Genomic DNA, 18,220 nt, shown 5'->3' on the forward strand with positions numbered 1-18,220 from the left:
GTGATTGCAAGTGGTAAAGCATGTGGTGAAGTGGAAAGAACTGGGAAGTGGCCGTGTGCTGTGTGCAGGAAGGGTGTTGGAGTGAACTCCATTCAATGTACAATGTGCGCTGAGTGGGTTCATCGAAAATGTAGTCGTCTGAGAGGGTCAAACCAGTGTGGCAGCTACATTCAAGTGTAAGGTGTGCATAGAGGGAACTGCAGTGGAGGAAATGTTGAGTTGGATCTTGGAGATAGCGTGAATCTGGAAGGTGTGAAAACATTTTGCTACCTAGGAGACATGCTGAATGGAGAATGTGGATCAGACTCGGCCACAGTTGCTGGAGTGAGATGTGCATGGAAGAAGTTTTGGGAACTGAGTGGCATGCTGACGAGGAGGGGAGTGCCGTTGAAGCTGAAGGGAAAGGTGTATGCTGCATGTGTGAGAAGTGTTATGGTTAATGGGAGCGAGACATGGGTAATGAATGTAGAGCAGCAACGAAGGCTGGAAAGGGTGGAAATGTGAATGGTTCGGTGGATGTGCAGAGTATCGTTGAGAGAGAGAGGAAGACAAATGATGAATTGCGAAAGATGATGGGAATAAAGCCTGTGATGGATGCTGTGAAGAGAAACAGGTTGAGATGGCTTGGTCATGTGTTGAGGAAGGATGTAAGTGACTGGTTGAGAAGAGTGATGGAAATGAATGTAGAAGGAAGTAGAGGACGGGGAAGACCAAGAAAGACTTGGCGAAAGATGGTGGAAGAAGAAATGCAGGCAAGGGGGTTTACAAGGGGAGATGCAGAAAATAGGGCAAAATGGAGAAGATTGTCATGGGGCCCGCAAGGCTACCCCCCGCTCTAGCATAGAAAATTGCCTTAAAATGCGTGTTGTTGTTTTTACTTAAAATAAGGTAACAAAATTAATTTGCATATATACACAAAGAATTAAGTTAAGCACCCCCCCCCCGTTTTTTTACAACCTCGCACATTACAAGTTTGTTGTCGTCAAAACAGTGTAATATACCCATGATATTGCTATATTTTCTGGAGAAGTGATATTATGGTCACATAAAAACATAACAATCATGCCGTTTTCAATATTTTATTCTGAATAATTTAAGGTGAAATTTTTTGGGAATTTTAGGCATATTTTCACCTCAATTTAAGTATGGAGCTATAGGTCCATCACGGACAGTGTGGATGACGTTTATGTTTTCTAACGTACAGTCATTGTTCTGAGAAGACCTCTAGCGATCTTTGCGTCAATAACGTGTGTAGGACCCACGTGATCGGATCACTGACTCAACCAATCACTTTTTTTCACTTTGATCACTCAATTTCATCAATGGATAATTGCTAATGTCATACCAATCATTATTTGATCTCACATACCTTAGAATATATGCCAATGTATACATATACACAAAGAATATATATTAGGGGGTGCTTACCTTAATTCGTTGTGTAGGGGTGCTTAACTTAATTCTTTGTGTATATAAATCGAAGCAGATTGTTATTATTGATGCAGTCAAATTAAAACAGTAAACGTTTATAATTGAAAAAAGCTGGACTTGCTAGTCGGTAAAGCCGACGTTTTGATGAGTATCCACTCGCCTTGGTCACAGCAGATGTTGAAATGAAGAATCTTGAGAATTGCCATCCACCAGTGATAGAGCAAGTTTTTCTGTGGGCCAATCCGGGCGTCACGTGACGGCTTCAGATGGTGTGGAAGAGATGTGTTTTGGCCTTGTCCAACATACGAGACAGATGAAATTGCAAACCACCCCTTTTGTGGAGAGATGGTGATTAAGCTCTTTCCCAAATGGCTTCCTTTACACCTCTAGCAAAAAAAGAAATTTCTCTCTGTCCAAGATTACCACTTGACTGTTATCAAAGCTGAGACCATGTCGATTCATATGGGCCTTAAGGGTTTGTCGAGTTTCTCAAATGTAGATCTTGGTGCATGATGGGTCTCCACATGTGGTGCCATACACTATATCACGTTTCCTATCCTTCCGGATCTTGTCCTTAACATGAACTCATTGGCTGCGAAGAATTCTGTGTGGTTTTTATGATGTCGCAATGCCAAACTTGGATAAGGATCTTCTCACAAAGATAGCCCAGCCACATACGGAATGGTCACTCGTGTCATATTTTCTTCAGCCATGTCCTGTTATTGTTCACCAGATGTGGTGTTTTTTGCTCCTACTTCGCTTTTTAAAAAGGACTATCTGGGGTACCCACACTTACTAAGAGCACTCCTGATATTCTCCTTCTCACACAATTTCCCCTCCTGTGTGGTCAGAATAGTGTCTGCACGATGGAAAAGAGTGCGAATGACACATAATTTATGGATCAGTTGGTGGTGTGAATCAAACTGCAAATAGTGGTTGGTATGTGTGGCTTTCCTGTAAACCTCAAAATCTGTCACCATTCACGTGGACCTTGCAATCCAGAAAGGCTAACTGATCAATGTTTTATGGTTCTTGTGTGAACTGGATGTTCTCGTCCACACGGTTCAGGTAATTAAATAAGTTTTGCTGTTCACACTTCTTCATAACTACAAAGGTGTCATTCATCTACATACCTCAGCCACAACTTAGGTTTGGAACCGCTGTAATTCTCCAGCACATCACCTTCAAACTTTTCCATGTGTAAAATGGCAACAAATGGTGAGATGGGGGAGCCCATAGCACAACCATGTTGCTGTCTGAAAAGCTGGTCTGTGTGTGAAGTAGGTTGAGTTCAAGCATCAGGACACCAGATCCACAATTTGATACACATGGAGGCTAGTACCTTTCTTAAGATTGTTGTTCTTTACAAGGCATTCACAAACTAGAACGGCACTCAGTCGAGCGCTTACCTCCACCAGGCTGAACAGTTTATGTTTTGTATCTCACTGATGGGCCAGATCTGGATCCGGACGTTAACCGAAAGCTGATCTGCTTGTTCTCATCGCCTACCCAACTTATCCACCTTGTTTTGGCACAAGTCATCAACATCTTGAAATATCATGCTTTGTCGTTTTTGGCCCTATCACTCAATGGTGAAGAATCGTTTGAAAAATAAAAAAAAGAGTCCTTTATTCGGATCTTTTCCAAAATCAAATCGATTCGTCCTTGGCATGCACCCAATCTGTCCACCAATTTTGTCCAAATCTGTTTACTATTTTTTGAGATATCCTGTTCAAAAACAGACAGACAGGGGTGAAAACGTAACCTCCATCCACCTTCGGTGGCAGAGGTAACTACAGACATGGCATCTGTGGTCAGGATGGAGGTGAAAAGAGCACTAACATCATAAAAAACAATGGATTCATCCTCAGCAATTAGGTCATTGGTCTTCAAAACAAAGTGTTCAGTATTACGCACATGATGATCGGCCAAACCAACAAGGTGGCTAATAAGCCTTCGCACAAATTTAGTAATATTATATGTGCAAGAGTCCACGCTACTAACATCGGTCTGAGTAGAATCAGATCCAGCTTGTGTATCTTAGGAAGACCATAGCAGGTGGAGATACTCGGTTTCAGGGGTGGTGAGAGGAATCATTTAGTTTTATCATGTATCCTCTTGCACAACATAAACTAGAATGGCACTCGGTAAAGCGCATACCTCCGTTAGGCTGAACAGTTTCAGTTTTGTATCCCACCGATAAGCTGGTGATCGTCCGGACCTTAACCAAAATCTAATCGACCTGCTCTTACCACCTAGCCAACTCATTCACCAAGTTTTATCATAATCTGTCCACAATATTTTGAAATATCGTGCTATATATCATTATTGGCCCTATCTCTCAATTGTGAAGAATCACTTTAAAAATTCTCGGATCTGTATCTTCACCAAAATCGAATCAATTCGTCCTTGTCACACACCCAAAATGTCCACCAAATTTCGTCTGAATGCATCCATAACTTTTTGAGATATCCTGCTCATAGACAGACAAACAAACGAGCAAGATGTCGTGCCTAACACAATATTTTCAGAATCCAAATAAACAATAGTTGTCATGGAAACCGCAATTTGGTAAACCACATGAATAAGATTTTAAGTATAGAGCTGTCATACTCAGAAAATACTTTTGTATCCACCAAATCACATTTACCTAGGTATTTATTGGTACCGTGATCAATTTTTTAATTTTTTTAACCTTGGTATGGTAACCTTTTTCCCACCCCCATTTTCATGCATTATACTATATAATGTTAGGGCACTGTTGCTTCCGTTAAAATATTTTTTGGTTTTGTTACAACACAGCTGATTGTACTAACCACCCATCACCTATGCCATTAAAGATGTGGAGCAGACTGGGGCAAGCAGCGAGTTTTATGACAAGTTTACAATCCGCTACCACATCAGTGCCATTTTCAAGAGCCTCTGGAGGCACTCTGAACATAACGCAACGTTCCTAGAGGAGTTCAAGTGAGTTTGAAGTAGAAAGCGCATGGGTGTGCCAGACTTGCAATTGGTTGATTTACATTTTTTTTTTATTGCCACCGAAATTGCTTGAAAATTCCCCTCCCTCCTCCACTGATGTCATGACATTGTAAACTGGGCCTGTTAAGGGGATATTTAATTTGAATAGCTCATTTGAAACATTTTAATGTGCAAATAAATATCCCCAAGCTCCCCCTTACCCCCCCCCCCCCCCCCCACCTACATTCCCTCCATAACTGCTCCCCACCCTCCAAAATCCCCACTGAAGTCTTGGTGCTTGTTAAATAGTCCAATAGCACCTTTCTTATACCACACATCTTTCAATTGAATATAGATGATTCCATCTGGGTAAATTTATGAGCAGCAAAGCTTGGGCTCAGTGGGAATGCTTTTGATTATCTTATGATGCCACACAGCACAGGGAAGCAGTTTGTGCGCTTCATCAACATGCTCATCAATGACACTACGTTCTTGCTTGATGAAAGTCTTGATTCGTTGAAACGCATCCATGAAATTCAGGAGGAGATGAAGAACAAAGACACCTGGGACAGACTTGCGCAGGTTTGCATCGCTGCCCAACATGGTTCTGTTTCACTTGGCATATTCCCATGTGTGTGACGTGCCTTCTCTGAAGCTTGTGAAGTTTTTATTCTTCGAAATACCGTTTTGATGAATGTAATGAAGCAAGCTGAGGTGTACCGACATGTAATTTCCGAAAATATCACCTTGTTAGGTTATTTCTCCGAAATAACCTCATAGAGTGAGTCCCAGTGTCCGGCCGTCTGTACATACTTGCGTTACCATTTTAATAATAAAAAAAGTAATCATCATAAACTACCTGACTCATATGGACCAAATTTGGTACGATGCATCAGGAGCAAGGTATCATGAGGTTGTGCTCCAAATCTGGATATGCCCTCTATGGAGGAGTTGAAAGGGGGGGGGGGGGGGGGGGGGATTTGCCCCAAATATTGGTATTTCGTTCAAAAATCTTGTCAGAAACCGCCAGACAGATCCAGACCAAACTTTGCCACAAGGCATCTGGAACATACCCTAACCTTAAGTTGTGCTCCCCTTGGCTGTATCTCCCCTGGAAAGGGAGCCATGGGCTCCCTCCCCTAATCCCTCATATTCACTAAAACATATTTTCCTCACAAACTACATGACATATGGACCACATTTGGTACAATACATCAGAACAGTGTAAGGTCTTATGGGGGTGTGCTCCCCATCCGGATTCACCCCCTATAAGAGGCTGAAATGAGGGGGGGGGGGGGGGGGGGTTCATCTCAAATTCAGATAATATATTTTAAAATATTCTCAGAAACGGTGGGGAAATAACTGTCAGTCCCCCACGGGACTATTTATTTTTCTTTCTAGGAGCAGCAACAGAGTCGCACCAGCCAGCTGAGTCAAGACGAGCGTCAGTGCAGGTCCTACTTGATGCTGGCCATGGAAACTCTGGATATGTTCCATTACCTCACGAAGCAGGTCCAACAGCCTTTCATGCGGCCTGTGAGTGTTTGTGAACTGGCAATATCGAGTGCTTTTGTTTAAATGTTAGTCATGTCTTTCCTGTTAAGTTATCATTATTGACTTTTTTAATTTTATGTCCATTCATGAAAATGCAGTATGAAGCAGAAAAATCAACTTCACTGAATTTCACGATTTTACGTGAAGGCAGGCATGATTTTTCCTTCCTCCATAAAAATTTACTTTCTTTCAATTTTGCTTAATGGTGTATTTGAATGTGACGTTTCACATCAGGTAATGAATTGAAAAGTCATGATCAGGCAGAGTATTCTGCAATTTTACTTTCATTTAATTTCAACAATCTTCCAGGGTTGTTCCACGGTGTGTACCCCGGAATAGGTACACCGTATCCCTGCGCATCATAAGAGGCGACCAAGGGTTGGCGTCAGGAAGGGCATCCAGCCATAAAAACATTGCCTCAAACGGGGAACCATGATTGTCATGGGGCCCGCAAGGCTAACCCCCGCTCTAGCGGGGAAAATGGCCTTAAAACGATCATTCATTTCATTCATTCATTCATTTTTCCAGGGTTGAAAGAGGTTTGAAAAGCCTTCGAGCAAATGATAGGAACTTTTCTCCCAACAAGCTTGTTAACAACACTGCGTGACAGACATTTTCAAAAGTGCAAATATGACTAACAATGCAGAGAAAATGTGCAGCCGAGGAAAGGTAAATGTACATTTTGAGGTTTGGGAGATAGTAATGCGTGTTATGACAAGGAAGATGGTTCCATACGGCGTGAATGGAGGATGCTAAAGAATACAAATGAGATTATTTGCAGACTTTCTGCGCATCAGTCTTTCTTGATATGTTTTTGTCTTTGCGAATACTTTAGATTATCTCGTACGTTTCTATTTTATTTTGGAGTTCTTGACAAGCTTTGCATTCATCACGTGCACTGGCCAACAGGAGCTTGGTGATCGTTTGGCAGCGATGCTGAACTTCAATCTGCAGCAGCTTTGTGGTCCTAAATGCCGCGATCTCAAAGTCGAGAACCCTGAAAAATACGGCTTTGACCCACGCCGGCTACTCGACCAGCTCACAGATATATACCTGCACCTGGACTGCCCAGACTTTGAACAGGCCTTAGCCAATGACCAGGTTGGGAAGGATGCAAAATCACTTTCTCTAAAAGTGCAACAAATTTCTGTGCTCTGTTTTTTTTCATTGATCCTTTGGGTACATGCATTTACGTCCTCATCAGATCATTATGGAACACAAACTACTGTGTTCATAAACTCAACATATCAGTGTGTTAATCCGCTTGAATTTTCTCCTTCACCTCCCAAATTTGTTCGAGCAAGGCTATCCTTTATTTTCCTTCAATCTGGCTGCCAATTTGATCTTCAGTGATTATCACTTGCGAAATTCGAAGATTTTTCAAGTATATTGGTTAGTCGTGTGCGTTATTCTGTCTGTCTGTTTGTCTATATGTCATTTGCCTACAGGTCACAATTTTAAACCAATATTCACAAAACTTCACAAATCGGTTGATTTTTAAGGAGAATTGGTCAAAAACATAATAGGCCAAAGATCAACAACTTTGTCAAATTTCTAAAATCATCAATTTTCATCTGATTGACTTGAAATTTGAAGAGGATTTGCATATCAGGTGGCTGAATTCAACCACCAATTATTATTGAGGTCAACATAGGCCAAAGGTCAACTTGGGTGCAAATTTTAAAATGGTCAATTTTCATCCAATTGACTTTTGAAATTTGAACAGGATTTGCATATGAAGTCACTCAATTCAACCACCAATTATTTTTGAGGTATAAAGGTCAACAACTTATTTTCGGGATTTCACAAGTATCGTGCTATGCACAACATATTGTTTTTTTTTCGTTTTGTCTTCTTTCATGCTTACTTATTTTTTGTTATTGGATGTTTTCTTATTAATTATGGTTTCTGCTGGGGAGAGTGGACTTGTTGGCAGCTGTGCTGTAGGGAACAGCTGGCATGAAAACTCATCGTGTTTGCTTGCATTTTTCAGCGCTCATACCACAAAGAGCTGTTTGATGACGCAGCAGGTAAGTTACAGAAATCGGGAATTAAGACTAGCATCGCGATCGAGCGCTTCCACCTGCTGGCAGAGCGTGTCGAAGAGAGTGTGCGGCGTATCGCCCAGGCGGAGGAGGATTACAGCGACGCCCCAGAGGAATTCCGTGGTGAGTCGCCAAAAGAAACGATGGGTGCATTTGGTTCTGGATGGGTGTCGATGCGGTGTCGATGTATTGTTTGTGGCTCCCATGATGAAGATTTTGGTCCCCGTGCTCATCTCACATAGATCCCTTGATGGACACATTGATGATGGACCCTGTCCGTTTACCCAGCGGGAAAGTCATGGACAGGCCCATAATAATTCGGCACCTGCTAAATGCGCACACAGACCCATTCAACCGACAGCCACTGGATGAGAGTATGCTCACTCCAGGTACGTTTGACCGAGCGGGGACATTTAAAGGGAAAGTTTTCTTGCTCTGCAGTTTGATGTTATTTGTGGCCTGGTGATGTCTCGTCTTTTCTGCTCAAGTGTTTTAGCTTTTGGATTATTTCTTTTATCATGAGGAGTTTTATTTTAACCTTGTGTTCATCCTTGCTAAGTTGACACTTGCCAATAAATATCAAAACTCCTTTCTCACAGAAACCGAGCTAAAGAAACGAATCAACACTTGGATGAAACAGAAACACTGCAAATGACAGAAGAACTGCTTATTTTTACAAGGAAATGTAGAAAATCAGTGCAACATATGTCTTAACTATTTTTATGTTATGTGAGCAGTTTGTTTTCGGGCGATTATGCCTGGTCCTGATGAGCTCAACTCTTTTTCTTTCTCCCCAGGAAAACTTAAATCGACACTTTTTTTTCTGCGATTAATGCAGTCGTCTTTCCAGATGTACTGCAAAGTTTGCTGCTGTGTTGAACACAATAAACTGCTGTTGGAGAAGAGGACAGACATTTTATTTGACGTGCAGTTGTAATTGCATTCTCGTTTTCAGGGTCATGGAACACGCTGGTAAAGGATTAAACCTTTTGACGCTACCACTTATCGGTCTGTTTTCTTCCTCTTTTTTCCATCTGATTGCACAGCAGGCAGCTTTATCCCTCCTTTGTGTTCACTTTGTGGGCACAACAAGCAGTCATCATACAATGCCTCATCCTGGCTGGAATAGGAAGATGCAGGAATAATGTGTTGACTAGCTTTGCAACTTAATAATCAAAGATTTTGTGAGAAGTTGGAGCATAACCACCTCAACGTGCAGTCTGTTAAATTTGGCCATAACAAATGTTTCATTTATTTAAATATGTGAATTTTTGGCCGTTTTTAACCCTAACTGAACTGGGAGATTTTGAGATCTCCCTGACTGGGGGTAGAGGGACCAGCTATGCCTTATGAACTTGAAATTGTCCTATGAACATGAAAATTTGCATGCACATTAGATTATCATGTAAAGAACACGTTCATATGTTAATTTTTTAATTATTATCTAATTAATGATGCAATATGCTAGTTTTATCCATTTTTCAGAGACATCTACAATTATGGTCATTGAATACATCCGATTACATGAAAAGTATGATGTAAAAATGTTTCTCAAGCTGGAAATCGATGCTCAGGCACTGTTGTAATCCTGAAAGCCTAGATTTCACTATTGAGCAAATGTGAAGTCAACATAACCTTATGTAAAGTAATTTGCAGGAATATACAACAACAGGCATTTTAAGGCCATTTTCCCTGCTAGAGTGGGCCCCATGACTATCTTCTCCATTTTGCCCTATTAAATTTGCAGGAATATCCCCAACATTATTTCATTTCCCTAACTCGGGGATTTTTATTTCACAATTTATCATGGGAATCTAGTCATTGTAACATTTTTCTGATTTCTATACTTTTTGAAAAGTTTTTTCATTTCTTATGTGTTCTATTGTTTCCATTTTCATGCAGTTTGTTTAAGGCAATAAGCTAAAATAATCAGAATAAATTATTGGACAATTATTTTACACCAGCAATGCCCTAGTACATGTAAAACTTATCGACATGTCTGTGTCCTACATACACATATGCAACAATTGCAGTTTTAGTAGGACATGTGACTATTAATTGTCATGTGACATCTGAGCGGTAACTCCAATTTGGTATCAAAACGTGTGCAAGACTAGGAGAGGAAGGGGGAAGTTATGAAAGGAGAATTTGAAATCTCCCAGTGCAGTTAGGGTTAAATAAGGTAGTCTTCAAACTTGAACTCGGGGTTGACAAGAAGAACATGGCACGTTCACTTTCCGATAACTTTGAGGCCGCTGCTTTTGGCATAAGATCCACATCTGCCTTTTTAATGTCGTGCAGGCTTTGGAACATGGCTTGTGTTGCAAGTCTTTGGCAGTTGTCTTGATGGTGTAGCTGCAGAATCTCTCTCAGAATGGCTTTTGGTTGAAGGCCAGGACAGCGACCATGATTGCGAGCTCACTTATTGCCGGTGGTATGCTGCGACAGAAAGTGAAAGAAGAGAAAAATGATATTATATAATGCCGATGTACTTCTCTATTGTTCCAACGTATTTCATTCAATCCTTGGCAATGCTTGCAATTATATTTTTGGGGGTTTAAAGATTATGCAAATATATTTCCAGCAGAAGACACTGAAAGCTTCTCTTTTTGTGGGGCTTCCATGTAGTTGTATTCCAGTTGGTTGGCTATTATTTATTTTCGAGGCGTTTGTACATAGATTGAATGCATGACAAAGACAGACAGACTCTACTTTTACAGGAATTGTAGGACATTAGTAATCAATTGACAAACATGGCATATGAGATTCGAACCTGGATTCCCTACATCATGAACCTGGGGTTCAGATGAGAACATAAAAAGGCCAAACGAAAAATTACCTGCAGAAACCAAACAGCCACCAGAGGAGGTTGCATTCAGGTTGATCGAACAGGAAGAATGTTAATGTTGTGGTGGCAATAACATGCAAGGTGATAGCTTGGGAGGTCAAGGTAAGAGCAATTGGTTTAGAAAAATAACATTTTCCATCTAACATCCAAAAGGATTCCATCCTATTGCTTTTCCAAATTGAAAGGATAGAACAATGCTCCACTGTTTGTATGAGAAGGTGCACGATGGGCCAGCGGCACGTTGAGGCCGGGGAGCAGGCAAGGCTACATTTTGACATTTCAACCACTTGGTCTTCATCCGGGAGTGTGCAGGCATCATGTGGTAGTTAAGTATCCTCCCAAGGTAGAGGGGGCATTATAAGACTGCAATAAAGCAGATGGTGAATCCCACCGTCATTTTTGTTGCTTTATGCATGAGACTGGGTGTAGTTGTGTGTGTGGTTGGAGTGAACTGAAGATAAAAATGACAGCCAATTTTGGGGGTATTAAAAAAAAAAAAAATTCCAACATGCATTGAGAATGGTTGGCAGCATGAAAAACGTAATTTTTAGGTCAACTGTAACTTGGTTCTGGGAAGCTTATGGTGGATGGTGCATCAGTCTGTAAGCACTTGCGATTTCTTCTCTGTGCGGGTCCATGGAGGGGTCAAAATGGTCAAGGTTTGAACCCCCCAACCGTCCCCTCTCCACCAAGAAAATGGGAATTAGCTTTTTTTCTGAAACTACACACACACTTTTGAAGTAACTTGACCACAACCTTCATCACCCGTGATGTACGTGATGTAAGTTTGTTGACGGCATTAAAAACAAAAACCGAGGACCAAGGTGGTCAACCGGGTGGGAAGAGTCGATTTTTTTGTTTGTTTGTTTTTCTGAGATCAAACGGGAACTTAGGACGAAGGACGGGAACAGTGGTGAGTTTGAGGTGAAGGTGGGAGTGCATCAAGGGTCGGTACTAAGTCCACTACTATTTGTAGCTGTGATGGAGGTGCTGGCTCAGAACGTAAAGGAGGGTCTACCGTGGGAGTTGTTGTATGCAGATGATCTGGTGTTGATTGCAGAAAGTATGGATGGACTGAAGGAGAAGATGAACAAGTGGAAGGAATGTATGGAGACAAACGGTCTGAAGGTGAATATCGGAAAAACGAAGGTGATGGCAAGTGGTAAAGCATGTGGTGAGGTGGAAAGAACTGGGAAGTGGCCGTGTGCTGTGTGCAGGAAGGGTGTCGGAGTGAATTCCATTCAATGTACAATGTGCGCTGAGTGGGTTCATCAAAAATGTAGTGGTTTGAGAGGGTCATTAACCAGTGTGGCAGCTACATTCAAGTGTAAGGTGTGCACAGAGGGAGCTGCAGATGGAGGAAATGTTGAGTTGGATCTTGGAGATGGCGTGAAGCTGGAAGGTGTGAAAACATTTTGTTACCTTGGAGACATGCTGAATGGAGAAGGTGGATCAGACTCTGCAACGGTTGCTCGAGTGAGGTGTGCATGGAAGAAGTTTCGGGAACTGCGTGGCGTGCTGACGAGGAGGGGAGTGTCATTGAAGCTGAAGGGAAAGGTGTATGCTGCATGTGTGAGAAGTGTTATGATTTATGGGAGTGAGACATGGGTAATGAACGTAGAGCAGCAACAAAGGCTGGAAAGGGTTGAAAATGCGAATGGTTCGGTGGATGTGTGGAGTATCATTGAGAGAGAGGAAGACAAATAATGAATTGCGAAAGATGATGGGAATAGAGCCTGTGATGGATGCTGTGAAGAGAAACAGGTTGAGATGGTTTGGTCATGTGTTGAGGAAGCATGAAAGTGACTGGTTGAGAAGAGTGATGGAAATGAATGTAGAAGGAAGTAGAGGACGGGGAAGACCGAGAAAGACTTGGCCAAAGATGGTCGAAGAAGAAATGCGGGCAAGGGGGTTATGTTACAAGGTTACAAGGGGAGATGCAGAAAATAGGGCAAAGTGGAGAACATTGTCATGGGGACCGCAAGGCTAACCCCCGCTCTTGCAGGGAAAATGGCCTTAAAATGCCTGTTTTTGTTGTTTCTTAGATCAAATGGTTAAGGTTGCATAAAATCATCAATTTTCATTTTGTATTTTTTTTTTAAACTGTTTTCGTTATTTTGAGCATGTCGGAGAAGAGGAATACGTCTGAATACAAAAGGATGCGGACGGGCTTTGCATTTTCAAATACTTTATAGTTGGTTTTTGGGGTTCTGGGGCCATGAGAGAAATCAGTTTTTTCCTATCTATTGCTAAGAGGTGTGTGTGTGTCATGTGTGTGTGTGTCGTTGGTCGTTGGTCATTCTCTCCAAATGTGGATTTCAGAAGGTGAAACGGAGCCCTCCCAGGTCTCGATGTATCCACCTTCGTGTGGGTACATTACTTCATAATGCAAAGTGCAGTGATTTGAATGCCCACGTATAATTGATGAAGCTTATCAATGTAATGTATCCGTTTTGTAACCAGTGGAAATTTATTCGAGCATTTTACTCGTACCTCTTGATGGGTACGTTAAAGGATACAAAAGAGGCTCTGTGTTGCGTTCAGCAAGGAAATGCTGAAAAATCCAATGATCTCGAATCCCAGCAGCCCGAGTGAGAGAGACAGAGCCACTGTGAGCCTGGTGGGAGATGTCAGGGTAACTTGCTGCACGACAGAAGCACCGACCGACACTTTGGCGTAGCAAATTGAATTGTGCATCTGTTTATGCTTTAGTTCCATTGTACGTCCGCCAACCTAACTTTGGCTTCCATCTCTCTCGGGAGTGTCATGCCTCATAGACCATCTCCAGGTGCACAAATACCAAGGCCATTTCCCCTTGCACCTCCAACCTCAGTTGGTAAAGATATCTCGGCATAAACATCCCATCGATCGTCTCCTTTCCCTTTCTCAACCCCTCTTGCTATCAGCCAATCTCCATCTCAAAAACAAAGTGTGAAAAAGGATCCTCTTGCTTACTAGCAACCTTGTTTTCGAGGTCAGGTGGTCGTATGTTACCTTGGCTTAAGGGTGTAGTACTGGTGAAAAATTGAGAAAACTACATAGGTACCTTTGAGAGGCCTTTACACAAAAACAAAGTCAAGTTAATATCTAATTTTCAGTTTTTCTTGAAAGATATAATCTTGGCTTTAACTCAGACCATTTTCAACGCTTCTTTGTCATATTACATGCATATAATTTGCATAAATTAGACCGTCAATAAAAAACAAGGAAAAACAAAACACATTTCTACTTCTATCTTCTATGTCACCTATCATTCTTTTCACACAAAACTTGGTACATGTATTATACATGTGTTACTTTACTACCTGATGAGAGGATTTTGTGAAATTATGTCAAATGTTCACTAATTAGCTAATTATGCCAATTACCAGATAAAACTTGGTTGTCCTTCAATAAATCCACAATGGCTACTCCTATAAACGAAAGCCTTCATCATTTTAAAGGAAGTGATATTCTGAATATCCTGTCCCAATTTCAGCCCAAAAGAATGATGCATTTCCCAAGTTATAACAAATTTCAAGCAAAATATTATATTGAATTGAATTGAAATTTGAATTTTTCAATAATTAGGGGTACTTCTATGACCTCTAATAGCATACGTAGTAGATTCTTGTTTATAAGACTATAAGGAAACTGTTCAGCTAAAAAATAAAAATAAAAATCACCTGTTCACCAGTACTACACCCTTATTCTTAACAGTTAACTTCGGCACAATAAGCACTTCGTGATACATTTGTGCACAGGATTGCCTACTTATCTTTTACATATCTGAGTGGTTAACAGTGCGAGTAACTGTACTGTACATACGAAATATGTTTCACTCACTTGATGTTCTGTGCTTTTAATTCTACCTCAGCGTCGACGTAAGGTAAACAGGTGAACGCTGTTTCTTCCTGCAACAAAAAGAAAATGAGTCGATCCTGTGAAACCGACACCAATCTCAAGGAGCATCCAAACCCCACCATCTTGAGTCTTTTATCTGCAAAGTTGTAGCGCCCAAATATTTCTGAAATAGTGGTTATAAGGTGTTAGACCCTAACCCTTTGGAAAAGATTCACATTGTGACACCAAAAAATTGTTACCTTCGCCCAGAGGATCAAGATCAGGATTATCAAGTGTGCTGTGAGGCTCAGAAAGCGGATCGCAAAAAGCTTCCGAACAGCCTGCATTATTGAAATATGAATTTGCTAAAATACAAAAAATATACTTTTTAAAATGTTAAAAACATATAAGTACCGTAGTTCTATCTGATGGCTACATGACGTTCGATATCTCGCTGTTTAAAAAAAAATTAAATATTCTCGTCGGAAACTCGTTGCTAGGCTGAAAGCGTCTATGAAATATCGCGAGATTACCCGAACGCTTTGGCGTGAAATCACGTGATATATTGATATTTTTTTTGTCATGGTGTTTTTATTTTTAACTTATCAAGTAGATATATTGCGATGTTTTGTAAAAGAAAATTAAACGTACAGATTTACTTCATGGTACAAGACGCACCAAAAAAAAAAATCTGAACAATGAAGGAAATTCAACGGAACGTAATATATTACATATAATGACGAGTTCTTGATCTTCGGATTTACTTTTGGCTCGTCTTTGGAGAGGATTTTATGAAGTTTTGGACAGTGAATGTAAAAACGTTTCTGGGCGGTGTATAGGCAACTGTATGACCATAAAATGTATAATGGTGTAAACTGGATTTTATGAAGTTTTGGGCAGTGAATGTAAAAACGTTTCTGGGCGGTGTATAGGCAACTGTATGACAATAAAATGTAATATGGTGTAAACTGTAAACTAATCCAGCTCGTTTTGTTTTTATTACTACTAATATAATTTTTGAATGTTAAAAAAAATCATTAAAATTTACTGTTAATAAAAGATTAAGTCTCACAAGCTTTTACGATGAGGTTTTAAATATCCGTAGCAAATCTCGCGATAGTAAATAGCCGGTTCCACGTCAAAAGGGCCAACACGGTGTTGGAGTCATGGTAAGTTGACGATTCGCTCTTTTGAGTTCTTGGGTGATTTTATTCAAAGACTTGCCTTGTTTTTAACGATGATTTTACGCCAACTTTACCATGGAGTAATTCTCTCTGAACATGGCACTTTCAGCCTCTCCGCCTTGAAATCAAGCGCAAGCTGACCGCCCGCTCGGACAGGGTCAAATGTGTGGACTTGCACCAGAGTGAGCCATGGATGCTCGCAAGTCTGTACAACGGTAGCGTGTGTGTGTGGAACCACGAGACACAGGTACTCTGCAGCCCTTGACGGTTTGTCTTTCATTGTCGTGTTGTACGTACAGTACTTATTTTGAGGCTAATGTAACAAGACGAGGCCAAATTGTTTCGATTGATTGATTGTTAAATTTACGTTGAAAATTTGACCCGGATTAGAGCGCTCAAAGGTAAGTACGACACTGTATATTCACTGTGCCACGTCTTGTTAGACGCAGGGCTCCATGTCATGAAGGAAAGCATCGTTATTACCATTTGATGTCATAACTTGTGCATGAGTAAAGGGGTCTTGTCAATCTACCAATAACTTTGAGATTCGCTTCCTCTCCTTTTAACACATTTTCGGAATTGTCATAAACTTTCGGAATTGTTTTAACACATAAATGTCATAAACTGTCGTTAGTGGTGGCATAAACTGTTGTATTTGGAACCAAAGCAAGCAAATACCTGCCTGGTCTCGTGTACATGTGCATGGCTACAATACTGGGTACACCAAGTGTTACATCTGAGTGGAAAAATAAAGTTTCAGGAAACGATAAGTATGCTGTATTATGTTGTTTTGTATAAATTGGAGTATCCGAGTTTGAAGCATCAGACCTGCTACATCCTTCGTTTTCACCAAAATGAAAACGAGAGTGCACTTCGCAAACTGGATTCGTGCATAACGCAGCACCGGAGGACACAGACACGAAAACAAGTTCTGACGTCATCCGTAAACGCGTGGTCGTCTGCCAGCGAGTGACTGCTTTGCTATAACAACAAACGGGTCCCGCGTTACAATGATCAAGTTTAGAGCGATGCGGGTTTCTTTTCACTTTTGCTGGGATGTGATTCGTGCATAACGGGGCAGACACGAAAAAAAAATACAAGATTATCGCGAAAGAAATTAATGTTCTGATCGATTGAATAAGCATCAAGGGCATTCTTCTTGAGGTATTTCTTAACCTACACACCAAGTTCATTTCACGAGTCCTTCGTGATTTGAAAATTAAACTGACCACAATTATTGTGAATTTGGTGGACACCAAGCGTTATGCACGAATTGCATATTTTGCCGCGCATTGCACGTTTCAAGGAATTTTAGAAAATGTAAAAAAACAACACCAGGATACATACTGGACATCAAACATTCCAGTTAATTGCAATTTTAATCATCAATGCATATTTTTTATTGAAAGAGAATGAAATAAAAATTGACATAGTGAGAATGTAACATTTTATTTCGAAAATATGCCTTTTTTTGTCTTGTTTACTCAACCTTCACAAATCTACGTGCACGATATAATGTGAAAATCAGGTTTTTGCAGTTCCTCAAGACTACTTGCTACAACATAAAACCATAGGTGTCTTTTCATTCATTCATTTTTTTTTTAATTGAGGGCATTTTATTTCATCTGTGTAAAATTGTACCCAGTATTCTAGACATGCACATATCATATATGATATGCCCTTGCAGTGCATGTACAAGCTGCTCTATGAGTCTTGGATAATGTTTTTTTTAATGTGTGTAATATTACACAACCCTTTTAAAACGAATGGTTTGCAGCACGAGTCTATCCATCTGAACCAGAGGCCCTTAGTTGTACTGTACTGTGTGTGAAATATATTATATGTGTATACAATACAATATGCGTATAATATATAGCTACGGTTTTGAGATGTGTAAAGTGAGCTCAATAAAGGTTAAAGGTTGCCCCCCATAGATAGTCACATGAGCAACATGTAGCCTCATTTGTAGTATAGTTATGTCTTAGTATGTGTGAGAGTAGGCCCTTTCCAGTGTTAATTCTGCATTGTGTAAAGACAGGAGAATAAGCCCCACTTCTGCAAACCATTCTACCTCTACAGGCGCGATCCATTTCGCTGCCCTTTGCTTGCTCACTAGTCGAGTTAACACGAGGTAGGCCTAAAAATGTGGGGGCGGCGTTGAGGTCGGAGCGGCAGAGGCGATGACGGTAAGAATGAGCTGCCAATCAGAGCTCAGAGGTGGTGGCGTCAGAGGGCGTGGTGAGAAGAGTCTGGTGAGTTCCAGAAGGGTTGCGGGGCGTGCCTATATAACCCGATGTGCAAAGCCCTCAAGAGGACTTGCAGAGGAGAGGGAGGACTTGTGTCACGGAGCTTGCGATAAGGGGACTTAATGAGAG

The 18,220-nt window shown here is 40.9% G+C and overlaps 3 protein-coding genes across 6 annotated transcripts in view; 2 read left to right on the forward strand and 1 right to left on the reverse strand.

Moving 5' to 3' along the window:
- The window catches only part of UBE4B (ubiquitination factor E4B), a 167,722-nt gene extending 158,726 nt beyond the window's left edge, over positions 1-8,996 (forward strand). For all 3 annotated transcript variants that reach the window (XM_068112397.2, XM_068112398.2, XM_068112396.2), the window contains 7 exons: positions 4,272-4,398; positions 4,830-4,974; positions 5,794-5,928; positions 6,856-7,047; positions 7,940-8,114; positions 8,234-8,380; positions 8,591-8,996. In XM_068112397.2, coding sequence (XP_067968498.2) covers positions 4,272-4,398; positions 4,830-4,974; positions 5,794-5,928; positions 6,856-7,047; positions 7,940-8,114; positions 8,234-8,380; positions 8,591-8,646 — 977 coding nt within the window. In that variant the 3' untranslated portion in view covers positions 8,647-8,996. The remainder of the gene's footprint in view (positions 1-4,271; positions 4,399-4,829; positions 4,975-5,793; positions 5,929-6,855; positions 7,048-7,939; positions 8,115-8,233; positions 8,381-8,590) is intronic.
- LOC137424684 (transmembrane protein 107) lies at positions 8,887-15,200 on the reverse strand. 2 transcript variants are annotated; one of them, XM_068112399.2, is made up of 5 exons: positions 14,922-15,200; positions 14,665-14,732; positions 13,359-13,456; positions 10,831-10,927; positions 8,887-10,430 (listed from the first exon to the last, which is right to left on the reverse strand). In XM_068112399.2, the coding sequence occupies exons 1-5, from the start codon at positions 15,006-15,008 to the stop codon at positions 10,361-10,363; spliced, it is 420 nt and encodes a 139-aa protein (XP_067968500.1). In that variant the 5' UTR covers positions 15,009-15,200; the 3' UTR covers positions 8,887-10,360. The 2 variants fall into 2 exon arrangements, with proteins under 2 accessions (XP_067968500.1, XP_078631919.1); XM_078775793.1 differs by having other exon boundaries at positions 9,753-10,430; positions 10,831-11,131; positions 14,922-15,154.
- A 573-nt stretch (positions 15,201-15,773) lies between these two features.
- COPB2 (coat protein complex I subunit beta 2) overlaps positions 15,774-18,220 on the forward strand; it is a gene marked incomplete at its 3' end in the record, with an annotated part of 69,670 nt that continues 67,223 nt past the window's right edge. The window contains 2 exon segments of the mRNA XM_078775792.1: positions 15,774-15,830; positions 15,955-16,092. Coding sequence (XP_078631918.1) covers positions 15,828-15,830; positions 15,955-16,092 — 141 coding nt within the window.

Source organism: Myxine glutinosa, chromosome 4 (assembly GCF_964187855.1).
Source record: "Myxine glutinosa chromosome 4, kmMyxGlut1.1, whole genome shotgun sequence".
Taxonomy (NCBI): Eukaryota; Metazoa; Chordata; class Myxini; order Myxiniformes; family Myxinidae; genus Myxine; species Myxine glutinosa.